Genomic DNA, 22,431 nt, shown 5'->3' with positions numbered 1-22,431 from the left:
GAGGATTTAGAACTCTATATCCGGAAAAAAGAGCTATAAGGAAATGTAACACAGAATGTTGGGCCTAAAAACCATATTAAAAGCTGGACATTGACTTGTGCAGTCACTAATGCATTCTAGATGTTTTGTTTGTCCGGTTGCTTATCCTCTAGGCATTACAAGAATGAGTATAATAAGACTTTCTCGTCGCTCTGAGCAGCCATTCTGGAGACAATTGTTTCTTTGCATTGTAAGTAATTGAATGTAAAACCTATTGTGTGAATTGGAGCACAGCTGTAAAGATCATTGTGTAGTAAGGTGTCTGCTTTTCTCACATTAATTGGGCGTCATATGAGGTCATCTAATCCGCAAATTCATATTCCATGTTGGCCTAATGCAGAAATACTAAATTATCTCATCAATCCAGATTAACATCCTACAGGCTACCTGGAGATAATGTGGCTCTCTACAGCAATGCGGAAACCGAGCAGGAAACCATGTGACGAGACTGCCCTCCAACACGCTGTCCTCCATCTAAATTATTCACATATGCATTAGGTGGAAATAAATTCACCTGCAATTAAGGACAGACGGCGGCGCTGACATCGATGGGATGTTACAGCTCATCTGCATGGTCTTGCTATGAGACGGTGGAGAAGTGACTGTAATTTGTGTTCCTGTTACAAGGCATAAGCCTCGATATTCCTGAGTGAGCTGTAAGCTGTAAATTGATTTTAATCACATATAGTGCTGAAGGTCATTGGGATCCTCCTGTAGCTCTAGCCCTAGCTTGTTCTCTATTACATACAGTATATGACCCAGTAAGAGTTAAACACATATTTTTGTATATTTTTATTTTATTTTTATTGTTGCTGTTAACCCCTTCTTACTCTGCACCATAATAGAATATTGGGCGTCTTTCCATGATAGTACAAGCTGTCAATGTGGGACAGATAAGAAAGGCCCCCAGTTCTGCCATTGATAGCTATTAGATCAAAGGTCACTTTATTCCCATTACACATATCTGCACCAACCACTGAGGGCATTTCATCTTTACAGCAGTGGTCACCCAACTTTTTATGCGCTCTGAGGGGCATCAGTTTTTTAATTCAGATTTCAATTTTCTAAACATGTAGATCACACTTGCCAAAATTTTTGAGCTAACTTCCGGGAGCTGTTCCCCTCCTGTCATGACAATGGCCCTTTTGTGATGTAAGAAGCTGTTTTTGGGACTGACTGGCACATAATGTGTGATCACATGTAAGGTAGCAGATAGTCCAGCAGATGCGGAGCATTGCCCTGGGTCCAGAAGAATTGCCTACTCTTCTGGGATGTTGGGAGGTCATCCCTCTTTTTCGGAGCCGCCTGGATGTTCTGAGAAAGTTGGCAAATGTGATATACATAAACCACAGCACATGCTATTCAGGATCTGCGAAGTGATGGGCAGGGATATATTCTGAGGGGGAGCATGAAGCTTTAGAGTGCTTATAAGGTGTGTCTTCCCAATATGAGGAGACCAGTACGGTAAACAATATATCACAGGTGGGTTCGTAGTTTTTCATTTTCTTCTCCCCTGAATAATTTGCTGCATTTTGATAGCGTTTTTTTCTGCAATGTGGGAATGAGATTGAACAAATTGTCATAAACTTTACTGGGACTGTAAAATACCGCATTTTTTCCTGTTTGTTACATTTAGCATGTGTTTTACAGTAGCAGCAAAGTGAGTGACATTCTGGTTAATCTCATCCACACATTGCTGAAGAAAAGAGCTGCAGAAAAGATGTGTTTTCAAAACCTGGCATGCGTTTAATAGGGGAAGAAAAAATGCAGAGAAAAATGCAGCAAAAATTCATGGAAAACTTCTGTGGAAAAGACACGATATGCTTTTGCTGCGTTTTTACCACAGCATATTATTTTACTGTGTTTTGCCCTAATGTGTTCAGCCTATGAACAACATTAAGGCTCCATACATATGACAGAAGAAAATGACCAAGAAAAAATAGAATATGTCTTACTTTTGGCTGTTTTCACGGATTCCCAGATAGACTTGGTATGAGGGAGGCATGAAAACAGGTGCAGCACAGGTACTTAAAGACTGTCCCATATTGCAGAAACACAGCTTCTTTTGTTGCAGATTTTGTTGCGTTTTTTTTTTTTTTTAGCCAAAACCAGGATTGGATTGAGCAGAAGGAAGAAATATAAGAACTTCCTATATGTTTCCTATTCCCTCTGTAGCCATTCTTAGCTTTGGCTCAAAAAAACGCAGCAAAATCTGCAACAAAAGAAGCTGCATTTCCGCATCATGGGGCATCAGCCCAAAACAGTTCTTTCACGTCCATATTTTAGTATGGTTGTGCATACATCACCTAGGAGTATACCCAGATAGATGAATATGCTGTGGATTTCGATTGTAGAATTCTGAACAAAAAATCTGTAGTACGTACAGTGGTAGCAAAGTGGATAAAATTTTAACCAGGAAGAGAATTGGACCTGCAATACATAATGTAAATACAAATGCCAATTTATGTGGCCGATTTCACTCTTTTCACATCATAGGGTAAAATCCAGGGAAAATCAGCAGCATAACCTGTGACGTGACCAATGCTGTATTCAAATACAGGACCCTCTTACTTGTAATTAATGGGGGCCCAGTGATCATACATTTATCGCCTATTCTATCTGTCCTGTTTCTATATATTTGAGAGAATGCAATTTTCCATTAAAGACGTCTTCTCGAGTCTGGCGGCTTTCTAGATAAAAGTGTTGGATGGACAGCCCTGATACTTATTACAACAATCTAGTTAGTTTGCAGCATTTCCTGCCTCCATACAGTAAATTAGCTTGTAGATTACAGACAGCTACACAGGGTCAAGCGAGATGAAGAGCTTGTGTGTCTTCACTTTGGATCTATGTTCCCACATGCCTTAAGAGGCTGTCTGCTGTAAGGGCATTTCATTTAGAAAGAAACACTGCTGATGAGATACAGAGAGAGCAAGCGCTTTAAGGCTGGCAGCGTGCCAGGCAACCTCAGATGATCTCAGCAGAAGTTAACCGACTAAAGCTTCATCATCTGGATCCTGGTGCCGCAAACAACACATAGCCACAGTGCACAAAGAAATGTTGCGAGTTCAGCACACAACGGGTACTGTGCCCGTATGATACAAGAGGATCAGGATTGCCAGGTGTTTCTAATGTATTTCCAAAGACCACACTTCAGTAGCAAGTTCATATTATTTAGGAGGTCGGATGATAGCTTGATCCTGTTCTTCTATAACAGTTTTGCTTTTTCACATCTCACTTAAGTACAGCGATGGACTGGCATCCAAGAGGAGCCTTGGTTCTAGCAAAAAAGAGGTACAGCTGTGACAAGGTCATGAGATCCAACAAGGGCTGACAACACTCTCTAGGAGACTTTGTCCAGTGTCCACAGAAAAAAATAATTTTTGCATTGTGCAGAGTAAAGTGGTGTATTATGGATTATGGATTTCTAATATGTCCATAAAAATTATGGATAAGATTATATGTCAGTATCAAGAAGAAATCAGATAGGGAACCTCCTTTATAACTACTTGTGGAACAGATCAGTATTTCTGCTACTTAAAGGGAGTCTATTATTGGCTCTAGTGATTTTTAAACTAAGCATATATTTCCGTAGCCTTTAGAAATGCTATTCCAGATATACCTTTTATTTGTTAATCCTCTCAGCCATTTTTTAATTAGCCGCTTTTATAGATATGCTAATTAGCCAGGATTGAGCACCGCAAGTCTCCGTGATGTTCTCTGAGCACTGCTTGTGTGATATCTATAAAGAAGGGGAAGATGAGAGCGGGGAAGGCTGATCACACAAGCAGTGCTCACGGAACATAATATAGACTTCTGTAGTGCACCATGGTAGATAATTCAAAAATGGCTGGGAGGATTAATGAATAAAAGGTATGTCTAGAATAGCCTTTCTAAAGGCTATACAAATATATGCTTAGTTAAAAATCACTAGAGCCAATGATGGACTCCCTTTAAGGTCGGGGCCCCACGTTGCAAAAACACTGCAGTTTTGTAGTGGTAGAAACCCTGTTTCAAAAACTGCAACGTTTTGCAGTACTTGTAATGTGGGTGGGATTCTGGCTAATCCTATCCACACATTGCAGAAAAAAATCTGCAGCGGAAATGCTGAGGTTTCAAAAATGCAAGTGTTTTTGTAAATCACAGCATGTTAATTATACCTAAGGAAACTTTAGTGTTTTCCATAAGGTATAATAGAAGCAGAAGGTCTGTAGAGGAAACCTCTGCATGCTTTCTGCATTGCTTTTTGGCCTTCGATTCTGAAAGAGGACCTCCCCGTTCACACTGTACAGCACGATAGGCGCTGCTGTGGAGAAGGACATTCTTGACAGAGTGTCAGGAACACCCTTCTGACTGTAAAGCCCTACGGTACCAGGACCGATAGCTCTTTAACCGGGGTACAGATCGGGAAAGACAACAGTGCACTGAATTCAGCGCACTGTCAGCTTTCCAGCAGTATATAGAACTGCCTGTGCCCCAAACCATGAAAGGTCCTCTTTAACCTAAAGAGGATTCCAGCACAGTTGGAATTTTTTTCTTTAGTCCCCTCCCTCAATTCCTGAGCAATCAACACAGTTAGTTTTGGTTCCTGATATGCTAAACTAGATTCTTTAATGTCAAGTTGGTAGTGTCAGGCAGTAGCAGGTAAGGGGACGTGACTCAGAGCTCCAATAAGAAGCGTATAGTGTAAGAACTCTGATTAGTGGGGGACCAAGTGGTTGGACCCGCACCTATTAGCATGTTAGCCCCTAACCTGTAGATAAGGGGCAATTTGTTGTAACTGGAATACCCCTTTAAGGGTCAGTTCACACGTGAACTGCCCGCGCGGGTTTTGACACAGAGAGAGACGCGGTGAGCTGCGTCTCTCTCTTGTCAAAACCCGCCTGCCGCGACCATCGCGGTCGCGGCTTTCCCCTCCGCTGTCGGCTCAAATGAATGAGCCGACATAGGAGGGAGCTGCTGGGGGCGGAAGCCGCGCGGCTGAGCCCGCGCGGCTTCCGCCTGAAGACCACCATTGTAAAGGGGCAGATTTTGAAGCGAAATCCGCTGTCAAAATCCGCCCCTTTGTTCACGTGTGAACTAGCCCTAATAGGGAGAAGAGCACTACATGTAAGTCAATCAGCCACTGTTGGCCTGTGATGTATGTTGGATCTGACACTAAGTTGTGGATTCCTTTATTATCATAAATCATAATACAAGTGTGATCATAGTCTTATACTTCTCTATTTTCATTCAGCTTTATACATCCATAGTCATAGAAAAATGGCACATGGATGATACCTGTGTGCTACCTGTGTCTCCACAGATTTCCTTCAGTGACCCTGGGCCAAAAAACAGACAGGTTTAGGACTGGTCCTAAGTCTTGCCTCAGGCTCATGACCCCATATACAAACCCTTGATAATTCAAGCTTGTGTGCATTGGGGCCATTGAAAATAATGGGTCAGTGTATTAGCCATGAAAAACCGGGCTAGCAAACTGACAAAGCCCATGTTTATGTGAGAGATATAAAGTCACTGCCTTAGCAAAAGTCTTGGCTGTGGCAGTCGATGCGTTTTATAAATGACTACTCAGGTAATAATTCTTTCTATTTTGACAATGTTGACAGTAATGAATAAAAAAGAAATAAAAAATGGTTTCAGAAAAGTAAGACATTGTTAATGTCACCCATTCTGCAGTGTACAGCAAGCACCACTACTGATACAAGAAGTGGTATAGCAATAGTCACAGCTCGGCTAAAGATTTATAAGGAATTTGTATATTCTTGGTCATAAAGAATTTTTTTTAAACTGTGAAATGTAAAAATATTCCCAGATTTACACTGATCTGTCAGGGTGCGATATCAACAGAAAGTATAGTTTACTGGATTGTCCAACTTTAGGTCTCATATACAAATGCACCTTACAAAATAGGGTTTTGAGAGCCTCACATTAATTTTCCTGAAAGAGACAGTGATTTTCTCTACTAGACTGAGACCAGATGTATCAGAAAAGCTGCGATCTTCTGTAGCGGAATTGGTGCATTTTTTGAGCCAAAGCCAGGAGAGGATTTTACAAAAAGGAGATCAAAAAAGCAGCTTTCCCACAAAGTGTGGCCTCAACCCTAAACCCATAAACACAGTGATTTGGCTGCTGGATTTAATTGCAGGGTTTTATGGTACCTGTAACGTGGATGGGATTCTGGCTAATCCCATCCACACATTGCAGAAAAATTCCGCAGTGGAAATGCTGTATTTTTGTAAATCGCAGAATGTCAGTTATAGCTATGAGAATGCTGACAGTTTCCCTGTAGGTATAAAAGAGACAGAAAGTCACTTTCTGTCAAAAGCACTGGGGAAAAAGTAAAATTGCATTTCTTCCGTGGTCTTTTCTGCTTTTTTGCTGTGGCTTGTTACATGGGGCCTTAGCTTAAAGGGATTTTTACAAGATATTCAACAATGTGACTAAACTGAAGAATTGTGATAAAATAAGAAAAAATTTATAAATGAGTATATACTTGCCCTCTCTAGTTCTCCTCCTTCGTGACTGTATAGTCCAATGATTGAATGTAGTTGTCATTTGATAAATAGATACGGGCACATGATGGCTGCAACCAGGTAAACAATCCCTGATGGAGTAGACTGGAGTGGCGGCTCTGTAACAGTTTGGGATTAAATGAGTACATTGTTTTTTGTTATCTATGACATTTCCTAGCTTTGGACACATTTTATACTATTTTTGAAAAAAACTCTATAAGGCTAAGGCCCTAGTAGGGGGCCGAAGTGAAAAAGCAGTGCGGGAAAAACCACGATGGAAATAACATGGTGGTTTTTCTCGCAGAGCTTTTCACAGAAAGTCCGTAGAGTTTTCCTCTGCAGACTTCCTGCTTCCATCATACCTATACAGAAACTGCTTCTGTTTCCATAGGAATAATTGACATGCTGCGATTTGCAAGAATGTTTTTTTTTTGCGTTTGCGTCGTGGATTATTTCCTGCAATGTATTGATGGGATTAGCCAGAATCTTATCCACTTTGCAATTAATGTAAAATGCAGCGTTTCTATCGTATACGGTGTGTTCTGCTCATGAATAACTACTCAGGTATACTATTTATAACGTAACAAGCTAGAAAATATATGCCATAAATGTCTGCTAGATGCAGATCCCGCTTCTTGGATGTGGGGGCCAGAAGGGACCGGGATCTAAGCCATTCTGAATTGGGAAATAGTGAAGCATAGTGAGCAGTTTATACAATAGTACTGCAGGAGGGACAAAGTCAGACAGCTCCTATTCTAGACATAGGAACATGTCACTAATGTCTGAGATGGGACTGTCCCTTTACAATTCTTGATAGCATGATATATACTGATCAATTTTTCAGTTTATTTTATAAATGTTGCGATATTACACAAGAAAAGCTATCTGTATTATATAAAAATGGGAAAAAAAACTTGATTAAAGAGATGAAATGTTTTCTTGAGCCATTTGTGTCCTTCTGGGTCAGAGGAGACATGATATAAAGGACATGGGCATTTGTCTCAAAGCTACATGTTTGTTCAAATCAGGACTGGCACGGAGAGGTTGTCAAGGACTCTTTCAGGCTATAAATAATCGTCTTCATTGCCAGCATGTTGTCATAAGTATAACTGTCTGTCCTTCAGAATGAAAGAAGCCTCTGGTTATATGAAGGCTCTTTCTTGTAAGTTATCCCACTGTTATACATGAAAGATCTGATGTAAGACTATTCTCATTTATCATCATTTTCATTGTACTCTGCATCATAGTAATCTACACCACACCATGCACATTTATCCTAATGTATTGAAGAATCCAGGCACAAGGGCAGTACCAGTCCAGAAAATATGGCATCTCATTGTATTCCCCAGCCTGCAGTGTGTATGGAGACCGAGACTCCCAGCATCATACAGTAGCTATCTATAATGTTGTGAGTCTTTGCCCTAATGCAAAATGAACATCCCAACATAATTGCAACACAGGACAGTAATCCTGGTGGGGTATCATAGACAACTACTGTACGATACTGGAAGTCTCGGTCTCCATGCACACTGCAGGCTGGAGATTATACTGATATACCATACTTTCTGGACTGCTACTGAGTGATGCTAAGGCCCCATGTTGCAGAAACGCACCTTTTTTGTTACAGATTTTGCTGCATTTTTTTTTGCCAAAGCCAAGAATAGCTGCAAAAGGAATGGGAAATATATAACAAGTATTTTCTTTTCTCCCTTCTGTTTAATCCACTCCTGACTTTGGCTCAAAAATTTGCAGCAAAATCTGCAACAAAAAAGCTGCGTTTCCACGACGTGGGGCCTGAATCTGAAAGGGCCCCTTCATGTGGCAGAATCTGCTGCTGATTTTGATTCACATTGGAGATATATCAGTGGCAGAATTAATTAATCTCCAGCTCTGGGGCACAAACTGAGAAACTGAAGTGCGCTGAATTCAGTATATACAATACCGCACATCTATGAGGACGTGAAATGTCCTTTTTAACTTTGCCCTCTGTGTAAAGGGACAGGCATGTCAATCATGAAAACCTGGGTGGAAGAAGCTGGAAGGAAGCTGCCACGGGACACTTCTCCCCATCCCCAGCTCATTTTTTTTCTGAAATGCCTCATCATTTTAGCATGGGACATAGTTGCTTGTAACTAAGGGGTTTGTCAGCATTATGTGGTTAGGACAGCATGAATCTCCTGATACAATTCCTTTAGCATTCAATCATGTAAAAATACTGAAAGTATAGAAATCTTTTAGCTAATATATTAGACAACTGTTTTATTGTACTGGAGCAACTAATACTTTGAGTACAGATAAGTAAATCAGTTTTTGGAAACATTTTGATGAACAGTATCGGTAGATATATTGTAATCCATTGTAATGTATTGTAATTTCCTTGCTTCCCATTTCTAGAACCATCTGACGAAATTAAAGTGAGAAGTCACAGTACAGAACCTTTACCAAAGCTGGAAAACAAAGAGCGATCTGGTCACCACCACTCATCTCCATCCTCCAGAGAGTCCTTCAAATCTCAGGAATGGGATGGAACTCCGGGCCCCACACATGTCTCCAGTAGACTTGGAAGGTCGTCTGTGAGCCCAACAATGTTAGCAGGAAACAACAGCTCAGGTGAGATTGCTGCATACCCTGGAGGGCTGGTGCCTTCTCTATAGACATATAACTTATTCTCAAATGATTGTTTTTTCTGATGAAAGTCTACTAAAATGTATGGGTAATATGGGAGTATTAATGAAAGGCATAGAACATGCATTCTATACTTACAGTGTGTTAGAAAGTCATTTTATTTCATGTAAGATAACAATTCCAGACCATCCTTTTCCATAATGCATTATGCTGTTCCTCAGTTACACCTCCTGAAATTTGTGAAGCATGTGGTTCTTCCTGTTGGTGAATAGGGGCTGGGGATGATGAGAACAGACCTTCACAGATCTCCCCTAAATTCTTTGTCTGACACGATGTTAAAATGATAATATTTAAACCCTTACTTTAAAAGCATTGCCCCATATCTGGGTTGTTAAAGGGGTCTTCCTATTTCCCTGTCTCAGCAGCTTTGGCTGCTGTTTCTTCTTCTCACTCCTGTATTCCTGCAAGATGGGGGGAGAGCTTTGACTGTTTAATGAACAGGACACTCTGATGTATTGTTCTGTCCCCACATGAGGCGAATGAAGATGTGGCAGGTGGATAGGGGCTGGGAGAGGTCCTACCTTCGTTTCCTCAATGCAGGGCAGACAGGACCATGTTGCTCAGCGTCCGGAGAGATGATGCACATCAGGAATGGTGAAGTTCAGGCTTGTTTATTTGGAAGACTGGACATACAGCATGTGATGGTAATGCAGCACTTCTCCAGGAATACAGGTGTAACAAGCAGGATGGTACAGCAAGTGTGAGCAACTAGTAATTGTGTGTATGGTCGAAAACTGATGCCTTCTGCTGCTCAGTCCAAGTGTGTCTCTCTCCCAGAGAAAATGGAGACTAGTGATAGTGAAAACAGGAAACAGTTACCCTTGAACCAGGAAGTGAAGGCATGTACAGAATTAATTAACTACAGCCTGTCATACAGAAAAAGGACAGCAGGTGGCAGCATGGAATACAAAGAATACAATCTATGTGTGAACGGTATGATTACACCTAGATGAAACAGCACACTCCCCGTCTGAAATTCCATAAGGGATTTCACTATATATATTTTTTTAAAGTTCAATAACCTAGAAAACAAACACAAATATGCATGCAATATAATATTAACTTCAAACGAGGTAGATGACAGGCAGTTCCTGAGATAATCCAAAGATACCCATCTTCGGATCGGAGAAGCCGCACTAGGCCAAACTATCTCCGACCCAGTTGTAATCCAATGAACGAAGTATTAGGGTAGTGTTCTGTTCATGGTTCATCCTACCGGAATGTCCTCAACTGGTAGTGAGTGGTTTATGGCAAACGTGCCAACCGTGACAGTCTTTGTCTCCATGTGAGTTGTTATAAGATCTCGCAATGTGGACTAACCTTGCTATAGACTTGGCAAGTTTCATCCAATTGGAGAAGTGTTCAAAGCGCTGGCAACCGAGGTTGGAAGTTGTTTTAGTGTTCGTTGTCAAAGCACTAACCTCGGAGCGGACTTCTGGGTCACCATCCGGATCCTGAATGCTGAAGACTTCCTGGACACATTCACTTCCCTTCTGTTCCAACAGAAACTTAGGACCTGAAAGCCAAGAAGAGTTAGCGAAGGAACTTATAGACATACGTCTAGTGGCATGGTCAGCTGGATTAAGTTCGGATGGGATATAGTGCCATTGTTCGGGCTTGGAAGATCTCCTTATTCTCTCAATGCGGTTACTGACGTACACATAGAAGCGCCTTGTTTGGTTGTAGATGTAACCTAAGACAATCTTACTGTCACTGTAGAATTGTACGTTATCTATGTTGACGTCCAGTTCGTGCTGTATAAAGTCTGCGAGTTCTACTGCAAGCACGGTCCCACAGAGCTCAAGCCTGGGAATAGTGTGTTCAGGCTTGGGAGCTAACTTAGCTTTGCCGAAAACGAACCCAACGTGATCTTGATTGTCGGGTCCCGTTACCTTCAGATAGGCAACTGCTGCAATGGCCTCCATGGATGCATCCGAGAACACATGAAGTTCCCTTCTAGTGCTAGCAGCGAGTGAGGTTCTGGCGTAACATCTTGGTATATGGATTTCATCCAAGGCACACAAAGATTGCTTCCAGGTTTCCCATTTTGATTCCTTATCAGGGGGAAGTGGGGCATCCCAGTCTTTGACTGTTTCGGAAAGTTGTCGCAGAAGAGATTTACCTTGTATGGTTATTGGTGCTACGAATCCCAGTGGGTCGTATAAGCTATTCACCACTGACAGGACACCACGTTTAGTGAATGGTTTATCTGCGCAGTTTATTTGGAAACTGAAGGTGTCGGCTGACAGGTTCCACCTCAAGCCTAGGCTTCTCTGCACAGGCGGACAATCTGATCCCAGGTCTATGTCCTTGAATACTGGAGCGTAGTCACTCGACTTAAAGGCTCTCATGACAGCCGGACTGTTTGAAGCAATTTTGTGCAGTCTAAGATTAGCTCGGTACAGCATACCTTGGGTCCTCTTGAGTAGGTCGATCGCCGCTTCTTCTGTGGGTAGAGATTTTAGTCCATCATCTACATAGAAGTCTTTCTCTACAAAGTCTCTGGCGTCTATTCCATATTCGGACTCTCCTTCTTGTGCGGTTCTCCGCAGACCATAGGTTGCCACTGCGGGGGAAGGACTGTTCCCGAATACGTGCACCCTCATGCGATACTCCACCATCTCTTTGCTGGGGTCATTGTCCTTGTACCACAGGAACCTGAGGAAATTCCTATGGTCCTCTCTGACTATGAAACAGTGAAACATCTGTTCAATGTCAGCGGTGATGGCAATGGGCTCTTTCCGGAACCTCATCAACACTCCTACTAGGTTATTTGTTAGATTAGGACCTGTGAGGAGGACATCGTTGAGAGATACGCCTTGATGTTTGGCACTTGAATCAAAGACAACTCTAATTTGCTTAGGTTTCCGTGGGTGATACACTCCGAATGAGGGTAGGTACCAGCACTCTTCATTTTCCTTTAAGAGAGGCGCTGGCTCCGCATGGTTATTCCGGAATATTTTGCTCATAAAGGTGATAATGTGTTCTTTCATCTCCGGTTTGTTGCTAAGTGTACGCTGGAGGGAGTTGAATCTGGACAAGGCTTGTTCACGATTATTTGGAAGTCTTACCCTGGTGGCTCGGAAGGGTAAGGGAAAAACCCAGTGATTAGTCTTGTCCTTAAGGAACTCATTGTCCATTATCCTGACAAATTCCTTGTCTTCCATTGATGGGGCTACCTTGTTGTCATCCTTAGTTGTATGAAACACTGATTTTCCCAAGTTGTCTGCATAGGGAGAAGGAATGGCATCAGGTAATTGTACGGGATCCGGAGGCTTCTCTTTCACATCATAGTGACGAGGGCATGGTTTGCAGAAAGTAGTTCGTCCGTCCCGGCGTACATAGGTCTTAAAGGAATCAACACTTGTTCGGTCCAAGCACACATTTCCTATGATTACCCACCCTAAGTCGAGTCTCTGTGCGTAGGGGGCGTAGTCAGGACCATTGCACTGTTGGCGGACCTTATGTATCCTTAAGTTGTCTCTGCCAAGCAGAAGTAGGATTTCAGCGTCTGTATCCATAGGTGGGATAACGTTGACTAGGTGCCTTAGGTGTGGTTGATGGAACGCAGCTTCTGGGGTAGGGATCTCATCCCTTTGGTTTGGTATTTGATCGCATTCAATTAGCGTAGGTAGGGGTATTTCTACGCCTCCATTGATGGGAGAAGCGATGAAACCTTGTGCCCTCCTGCCGCTAGTTTCTATGCGGCCTGAGCAAGTGTTCAGAGTATAGGGCATCGCTGGTCCTTTGATTCCAAAGGCTTCAAAGAACTTAGGTCCAGCTAAGGATCGATTGCTCTGATCGTCAATGATGGCATACATTTTTACTGCATTCTCTGGTTGCCCTTCTGGATAAACTCTGATTAGGCATATCCTAGCACAACATTTATCACTTTGGCTCTCCCCACATACTTCTGAGCATGAGCAGGAGACCGCTGTGGTAGACTTGGTGTTAGCCTGTGGCTCCCCGCCATGGTTTGTAGCCGGACTAGAGGTAACTGCGACTGCTGGATCGCCAGTGGCTGAGGTTGGATGCAAAGCTGATGGGTGTTTGTCACTATGACACTCTTCACACTTAATGGCAGATTTGCAGTCCTTGGCCATGTGTTCTAAAGAGGCGCAGCACTTGAAACACACCCCAAGTTCACTGAGTATTTTCTTGCGCTCCAGCATAGTTTTGGACCTGAAGCCTCTACATTTGTTCAACGAGTGTGGTTTTTTGTGAATGGGACACTCACGATTGAAAGATTTATCTCTTGAGGAAACAGTGTGCTGTTTATCAGTGGGTACCGCAGGTAGTGGCAGGTTAGTCTTTCTGACACTTACACTGCTCTTCAAATCCTTGCGTTTATGTGTGACGCTTTCATACCTTGGTGAGGATGTTGCTGTGGCTGCGGTGTTAGACTCCAGGAAGTCTAGGCTAGGGTCATTCCTCATTTGGGCCTGTTCGTCGATGAACTTGCAGAATTGAATGAATGGAGGAAAGGTGACATCATGTGACTGTTTGTACCTGGAGACACATACCGCCCACTTCTCTTGCAGATTATGTGGCAGCTTTGAGACGATTGGGTTCACCCCATGGGCGGTGTCTAGGTAGCACAATCCAGACAGACGAGGATCCCTTTTTGCAAGTTCCAGCTCCATAAGCAGATCGCTCAAGTCCAGAAGCTTGTGGGCTTCCTTAAGGTTGATCCTTGGAACATTTTGCAGTCTCTTGAATAGGGACCTTTCTATGGCTTCAGCGCTGCCATAGGTTCTTTCAAGTCTTAGCCAGGCAGCAGCGAGACCTGATTCCGCTTGCCCCACATAGACGGTCCGAAGGCTTTTGATACGGTTTGAGGAGTCAGGACCCAACCATTTAACCATAAGGTCGAGCTCCTGTTCCACAGATAGGTTAAGGTCAGCAATGGCGGCCTTGAAAGTAGCCTTCCAGGCTCTGTAGTTCTCTGCACAATCATCAAACTTTGAGAGGCTGGTACTGATCAGCTCTCTGCTCACCATAAACCTGGCAAATTCAGACATATCTGATCCTTCACTCCTTGTTGCCGCGTTAGCTTGTGGTGCTCCTTGGGCGTATAAGCTGTGTGGCGTGAAAGGGTGAATCGCTCCCGGGTAGAATGATGTCGCTGCAGGGTTGAGCTGTGGTTTAACCTCTGGAGATTTCGATGACTGCGGCTTGAACTGTGGAGATGGGCTGGAATGCGTGTTGTGGTCGTCTTGTGATGATTGCTGCTTCTGAGGGGACATATTATGGCATTGGTCTTGGGTCTCTGCAGATGATGTGGGTAACACTGGCACCGTAGGTTGGGCTGACTTGGATGTTTCCACATTGTTGGGTAGAATGTCACTGGAGAAGGCATGTGCTGCAGATATCTGACTCTGTACGTAGACACTGGTACGAACAGCTGGATCATCTTCTTCCAGTGGTGGTAGGCAAACTGAGTCGAGGTTTTGCTTCAAAGCTTGCTCGAGTATTGTTACTTCAGCTAATGCGATTTTTTCCTCCATTTCTGTTTGAAGGATCTTTGCTTTGGCTTCTGCCTCTGCCTCTGCTTTCTTGGCTTTTGCCTCTGCCTCTGCTTTCTTGGTTTCATAGGAACGTCTTAGTTTGGATCGCTCTGCGTTTAAACGAGCCTCTAGAATTCTGTCGCTGAGGGTAGAAGTTCTTGAGCAGGATGATCTGTGTGATCGAGAAGAGTGCTTGGATGAGCCTGACCTGTTAGATCTAGCTTCTTGCAGATAAGTGATACGGAGCTCTGCTTTATCTTTGGCGTCTTGCACAGCAGCGTCCCTTTCTCTGTTTGTGGAATCTGCTTTGCTTAGCTCTGATAAGGCGTCGTCAATATTAGAGTCTTTTAGGAAGGCAGCATACCTTGTGGATAACCTCTTGTACCTTCCATGGGTCGTATCTAGCCGTTTTATAGTGTCCTGTAGACTAGCTGCATCATTTTTGTGGCGTTGGATGCTTGACATGAGGGAGGTGACTCGTTCCCATAGGTCATGCAGGTTGTCATTGAACTCATCCTTCATGTAACGGTAGTTCTCAAGGACCTTTACGGTTGGCTTAAGAGAGCGTACAGGTCGTGAGTCTTGGCCTGCTTCTGGTGCTGACTCTACTTCCCGTTCCTCATGGTAAGTAGTATCGGGCTGTATTTGCTCTGTTTCGACACTGGGAGACAATGCAGAGTCCTTTTCGGCCATTTTGGTTTAAGGCGCGCTGTCTCTTTAAGAAACTGGACTTTTGAATTGGGGCCTGGAAATCGCAGTGTGGCTTAGTTAAGGTGTTCTGACAAGATTCCCAAGCTGTTTTGGAGAATCATGTGGTTTTGCAGTCCGACAATCTGCAGTAATGTTGTATAACATACAGAGAGTCTCTATACACAATGCAGACTAGGGTGGCACTGCAGAGAGTTTCTTAGCAGAGCAGAGTTGTGGTATATGGGCAGGCAGAGGGGTTACTACAGGTTGGGGCCGGGCTTCAAGGCAGTTTTCGACTGTTCTGTCCCCACATGAGGCGAATGAAGATGTGGCAGGTGGATAGGGGCTGGGAGAGGTCCTACCTTCGTTTCCTCAATGCAGGGCAGACAGGACCATGTTGCTCAGCGTCCGGAGAGATGATGCACATCAGGAATGGTGAAGTTCAGGCTTGTTTATTTGGAAGACTGGACATACAGCATGTGATGGTAATGCAGCACTTCTCCAGGAATACAGGTGTAACAAGCAGGATGGTACAGCAAGTGTGAGCAACTAGTAATTGTGTGTATGGTCGAAAACTGATGCCTTCTGCTGCTCAGTCCAAGTGTGTCTCTCTCCCAGAGAAAATGGAGACTAGTGATAGTGAAAACAGGAAACAGTTACCCTTGAACCAGGAAGTGAAGGCATGTACAGAATTAATTAACTACAGCCTGTCATACAGAAAAAGGACAGCAGGTGGCAGCATGGAATACAAAGAATACAATCTATGTGTGAACGGTATGATTACACCTAGATGAAACAGCACATGTATCACAATACAGACTTTGCCTTTACCATGAGAAATTATTTATTACTAGCTTTTACCCGCGACTTCGTCTGCGGTGATTTGAGAATTGGGCGGACACAGACGTGTGAAACTGTAAAAATGCTTTAAAAAGTTTGGTGGGCTGGCAAATGTGATGTGATGTGTTATAGTGTGTATCTAGTGATACAGACAATGTGATGTGTTGCATTGTGTATGTAGTGATACAGACAATGTGATGTGTTGTATTGTGTATGTCGTGATACAGGCAATGTGATGTGTTGTATTGTGTATGTTGTGATGTCGTGATACAGACAATGTGATGTGTTGTATTGTGTATGTCGTGATACAGGCAATGTGATGTGTTGTATTGTGTATGTCGTGATACATACAATGTGATGTGTTGTATTGTGTATGTCGTGATACAGACAATGTGATGTGTTGTATTGTGTCAGACAATGTGATGTGTTGTATTGTGTCAGACAATGTGATGTGTTGTATTGTGTAAGACAATGTGATGTGTTGTATTGTGTATGTCGTGATACAGACAATGTGATGTGTTGTATTGTGTCAGACAATGTGATGTGTTGTATTGTGTATGTCGTGATACAGACAATGTGATGTGTTATATAGTGGAAAGCTATATGTAAATGTAAGTGAGTAGAGTGAGGGCTACTCCTGAGGTGACAGTAAGGAGTGTGCAGGCAGGTTGAGGCAGGAAATGCCAGGCAGTGTGTGTGAGTCTATAGCTGGGGCTAGGAGTCCTGCTTTTGTGAGTCTCCTGCTAGGAAGCCATGTTGTTTAGTGGCACCAAAAGTAGCCTGTGACTCAATCCTAAGGGAAAACTATGTTTGTGGAAAATTGCACGCAAATCCGTCCAGGCGTTTTAGCGTGATTGAGGAACAAACATCCAAACTCACAAACATCCAAACACACAAACTTTCACACTTATAATATTAGTAGGATGAGTACTAGAAATCTAATATAAATGAAGATCAAGTAATAGGTATAGTAAATGTACATTACATTACAAAGGTTTGTATAGAATACTTACCATGCTTCTAGAGAACTGACTCACTGTTATCTTTATATTTACCTAGAGAGATAACAGACAGGACTACCAGAGCCTTTATCAGCAGACTGCAATTAGCTGGACTGATTTTCCTGCTGACAGAGCTGTACATAACAGTGAGAGCAGTGAGTGACATCATTTGTCCTGTCTTATTACACAGGCCATGCTCCATGGAAATGAAGTGTAAACAATGGGAGGAATAACTTTTCATATCAGTCATACAAAGCAGCATTGCTAAAGCAATATATTTAGAAAAACACTTGAATTTACATTAGCCAGCAGTATAGATAGGATAATTGAGATGGGACTACCCCCTTAAGAAAGAGAGACACTTTTCAACTACTATATTTTATGACTGAGAGATGAGGACGTTAAATGAGGGACCACTTTTATTAACTTAGTAGGAATAAAACTGGACAAGTGCAGGGAATGATGTAGTATAACATTCCTACACTTACCTACACAACAACCTACACTTACCGTCCTTCTCATAACCACTTCCATCTATGAGCTTCCATCCTCACTGCCAGGATTTGTTTACAGTAATGATGTGCTAATAAGCTCACATCCAGTGACGTAACTAGGAATGGCAGGGCCCCATGATGAACTTTTGACATGGCCCTCCACGAAGACCCCAACTAACCAACCCCAACCCCACAAAGACCCTGACCGACCGACTTCCCCCCTCCTGCATTCCTGCACATAATATTATTCCCCATTGTGGCCACTGCACATAGTATGATGTTCCATAGCGGCCCCTGCGCACAGTATTATTCTCCATTGTCACTATGGGGAATAATACGGTGTACAAGGGCCACTATGGGGCATAGTACTGTGTGCAGTGGCCACTATGGGGAATCATACTGTGTGCAGGGGCCACTATTATTCCTCTTAGAGGCCCATGCACATACTATTATGCCTCATTGTGGACCACCCATGCACAATTATTATACTCTGGGGTCTGAAACTCTCAGACCCTAGAGTATAATAATCAGAGACCTAGAGGAGGATACAAACATAAAAAAAACTTGATGCCAACTTGGTGATGCCAACCATCTTCAATGATGCACAGAGCATCACGTGAGCCAGGGCTTGCGTCGCGACGCCTAAGGATCCAGGCCCTGGCCCATGTGACGTCTGTGACATCACCAAGTAGGCCCAAAAGCTTGACGGAGCCAGGAGAGGTAAGTAACTGTATTTTTTACGTTCCCTTACCTCTCCTAGCCCTCCGATCATTATGCTCGTTTCACTTCCCGGCTACTGCCCACAGCCTCTGCAGAGGAAGAAGCGCCGTCGGCTATGAGCAGGAGCCAGGATCGGTAAGTAAATAGGGCCTGGAGATACTGCAGCAGGTAACGGACTATAAATAAATAAAAATCTTCAGCGGTAGCAGCTGCCGCCGGGCCCCCTAGTGCCACTACTTCAGCTACCATGGTAGTTACGCCTCTGCTCACACCAGTGCTGCAGCCAATCAGTGACTTTAGCAGTATACAGCATGAGACTACTGATTGGCTACTGCAGTAATGTATACATACAGATTCATCATCTCTGCAGACATAATAACAAACCTCAGCAGAGAAAGTCAGAGCTCCCTGAAAGTGGAGTGGAGAGGACATGTCCACATTTGAATCAGTCGCCGTTCCTGTAGGCCCAATTTTTCGCTCACTGGTTTCACTACGAAACAAATTGGACTCTAATCGTACCCCATTATAGTCAGGGGTGAACCTGCTTTTTTCACTGCCCGAGGCGGACGACAGAAAGGGCGGAGCGAAGGGGACGGGGCGGAGCGGCGTTAGCAGGCAGAGAGCAGGCACGGAGAGGACCTGCTCTCTGCCTGAGTGTGAGGGCAGGCCGCGGCCTCCCCAATCCACCACTCGGTGACGCTAAGCCAGTCCAGGACAGCTTGTCCTGGACTGGCTTAGGTAAGCAAAAATGCCACTCTCCCCGGGGCCCTGGCATAGTGCCGCCTGAAGCGGGCGCTCCAGGTTGCCTCATGGAAGGTGCGGCACTGATTATAGTCAATGGGGTCCCTCGGGATCAGTTTTTGTTTGTAATTTCCGGGGTCTGTTTTTTCTGTTCTTCTGGTCGTACGATGAACCAGAAGAATGGACAGCACATTGCAGATGTAAATGTGACGTAAGTATAGATGGCTTTATTATATTACGTTATTCCTGCACTTGCCAAATGTATTAAGTACTTGACAACCCCTTTATAGTATATTGTCTATCCCAAACACAAATCTTAAGGTTCAGGCACTGATAGGACCTTTCCTATGAGTAGATGACTAGATGTTTCTAACCATAGAAAGATATAAATGAATACATGACAAGTTCCTTTGAATGTTTCCCCACAAGTCTGCTCAGATCCTCTTGCTCTATAACATGTTGCCTGCAGAATGTATTGTACTGTTATGGTGACTGGTTCCCTTTGAGGATGGTTCTGTTTTGTGCCTGGTACTAAGCATCAGTAATGTTACGAATCACATCCTTCAAGTATTTAGAGATTTCCCCACACACTGTGGGCCTATGTATTGTATACGGCTCCCATGCCACTACCTGGTGAATACTGATCTATAGGTTTGAAAATCTATTAACACATTTCATTGCTGTGAATCTGACTAAATAAATGATTTTTTTTTCTTTAGAAATGAAAATAAGCTGCAAATTAGGTCGATCTGCTTCCACGTCAGGTGTGCCTCCTCCTTCAGTTACTCCCCTCAGGCAAGCCAATGAGCAACAACACAGCCAGGTACCACCGTTACCCAATAGTGAATGACGTCATGTGATTCAACATGCCAAATACTTTCCACTTCTGTGTCTGTCATCTGTTACCGTCAGCTCTGTGTGTCTGTCTCCGTATGGTCCACTCTCTGTCTACCATTAGTCAACAAAGTCATCCGACGCTCTGTTCTTGGAGGAGCTTTGTGTTTCTCTTTCCTATAGTTCTACGTTGATCTGGGTTCTACTCATTCTGTAATTTTATTGTAACATTTTACTATTTGTACTTATTTTTTTATTTTTTTTACACTTTGTGCACATTTTTACTGTGGTAGTTTGATAAATTTCACAGCCTTGTTTATGTGTATAGATGACTGTCTTGTCTGCCTCGACAAACCCATTGTTAATGATTTGTACATGCATTTTAACATTCTCCCTTCTGTATTGTAAGATATGTGACAGTTTTTGCATTTACAGTTATTTGGTCTTGGTGCATGTTTCTAATACAATCTGAAGTGTCACTGTCTATACACAATACTTGCACAGCCATCGTTCTCATCTAAATGGCAGCTACACAATTTTAGCCCTGTACCATTTAAAATATATTAGAAGTAATACAATGAAAAATATTGTTGTATATTGTATAATAGATATTATCCCCTCCATGTGCCAGAGAACTCTGTAAATCATCTGAAATTGCAGGTCTCCCTGGCAGATTGGGGGCTATACTGAGCCCATTCTATTGCCAAAACCGTAAGAATAACATGTAAGTGTTTGTGCATGAAAAGCCATATCTATATTATCTTGAAAAGATAAATAAAAGCTGCATCAAAAGACTTTATCACACTTGTGTTGTGCCGATATCTTGTTCTTTCCAATGCATGATTCTGTGTGTCACTATTGTGTTACTTTACCAAACTAACCATAAAAGTTAGTAGCTGGTAAAATGCTCTCATCAGATCTGTTGTTTTGTCTTTCACTGTCTATATGGTTTAGATACATCTGTCCGGCACGTTCCAGTGTCCCATATGCTAATGCAATTGTCATAACTGTATGCAAGTCTTATTGCATAAGTAATTCTTGGGGTATATGTAACCCAAAATCCAAAAGTCTAGTCCTGTCATGTCTATTCCTTTCTAAATTATATCCATTGTTTGGTTACAGACAATACATCCTGCATTCCCATTTCCATAAAGGTTGTATTGTGAAAGCTAGGTCTATGATGATTATAGGAAACTACAATCACACCCCTTATACCGCTACTGGCTGAAGATCTTATGGGCAGGGTTAGGGCTATTATCTCAGTACAATATCTCCGTACAATATCTCCATACAATATGTCTGTACAATATCTCTGTACAATATCTCCGTACGATATCTCTGTACAATATCTCTATACAATATCTCCTTACAATATCTCCGTACAATGTCCGTACAATATGTCTGTACAATATCTCCGTAATATATCTCCGTACAATATCTCCGTACAATATCTCCGTACAATATCTCCATACAATATCTCCATAATATATCTCCGTAATATATCTCCGTACAATATCTCCGTACAATATCTCCATACAATATCTCCTTACAATATTTCCGTACAATATCTCCTTACATTATCTCCGTACAATATTTGTATTACACACAATTTATCAAAAACAGAATCCTTGTCTTTATACAGGATCCTATAATGTGATTATATTTGTGTACAAATTTCTGTGACTTGGAACTGTATATAGTATATAAGTCCAATAACAACAAAATCACAATGGATATCATCATAGTAATATACTCATAAATGGATCTGCTGTTTTATCAAAGAGGCCCTTTCACCATCTCTACCAACTTTAACTCTTTGCATCATCCTTCAATAGTCATTGCTGTACTGATTCTGTCGCCGTTGCATTTTTTCCTTAGCCCCTACCATTCCAGAGCAATAATTGCCGTTGCTTTTAGGTGGGCAGTCCCTGTACTAGCCTAGGACCGCCCACATGACAGTAAACAACATAATTGTGCTGAAACTCACAGAAATGATTGCTCAGCAGCTTCAGGGCTAAAGAAAGAATTCCAACAGCACCGGAATCAGTGGGGCAGCACCTATTACACGATACAAAGAGGTGGTGGAAGTGGTGAAAGGTCCTCTTTAAGGAGCAGTGCACACAGAGTTTTTGGTGCTGATTTTGCCACAGAAACCGCCTTAAAATCAGCCTCCAAAAAAGCCTAAGAGCATTTACTTAAAATTGATATAACATCCTGCACCAATGCAGAGAATACTGGGAGATTTGGTCATAGTTGTATGAGGTGAATGGACTATAGTGGATGCAATACCTCCATGATCAGCATAATAAATGAAGTGACATGTCTATGACATTTGTATGTATTTTATATTATTATGTAACTAAAATAA

General features: G+C 42.7%; 1 protein-coding gene across 2 annotated transcripts in view; it reads left to right on the top strand.

The window, feature by feature from the left end:
* The window catches only part of NYAP2 (neuronal tyrosine-phosphorylated phosphoinositide-3-kinase adaptor 2), a 148,010-nt gene that overhangs the window by 118,501 nt on the left and 7,078 nt on the right, over nucleotides 1–22,431 (top strand). For both annotated transcript variants that reach the window (XM_075268818.1, XM_075268819.1), the window contains 2 exons: nucleotides 8,946–9,161; nucleotides 19,949–20,052. In XM_075268818.1, coding sequence (XP_075124919.1) covers nucleotides 8,946–9,161; nucleotides 19,949–20,052 — 320 coding nt within the window. The remainder of the gene's footprint in view (nucleotides 1–8,945; nucleotides 9,162–19,948; nucleotides 20,053–22,431) is intronic.

Source organism: Leptodactylus fuscus, chromosome 3 (genome assembly GCF_031893055.1).
Source record: "Leptodactylus fuscus isolate aLepFus1 chromosome 3, aLepFus1.hap2, whole genome shotgun sequence".
Taxonomy (NCBI): Eukaryota; Metazoa; Chordata; class Amphibia; order Anura; family Leptodactylidae; genus Leptodactylus; species Leptodactylus fuscus.
This window is presented reverse-complemented; position numbering and strand designations above follow the sequence as displayed.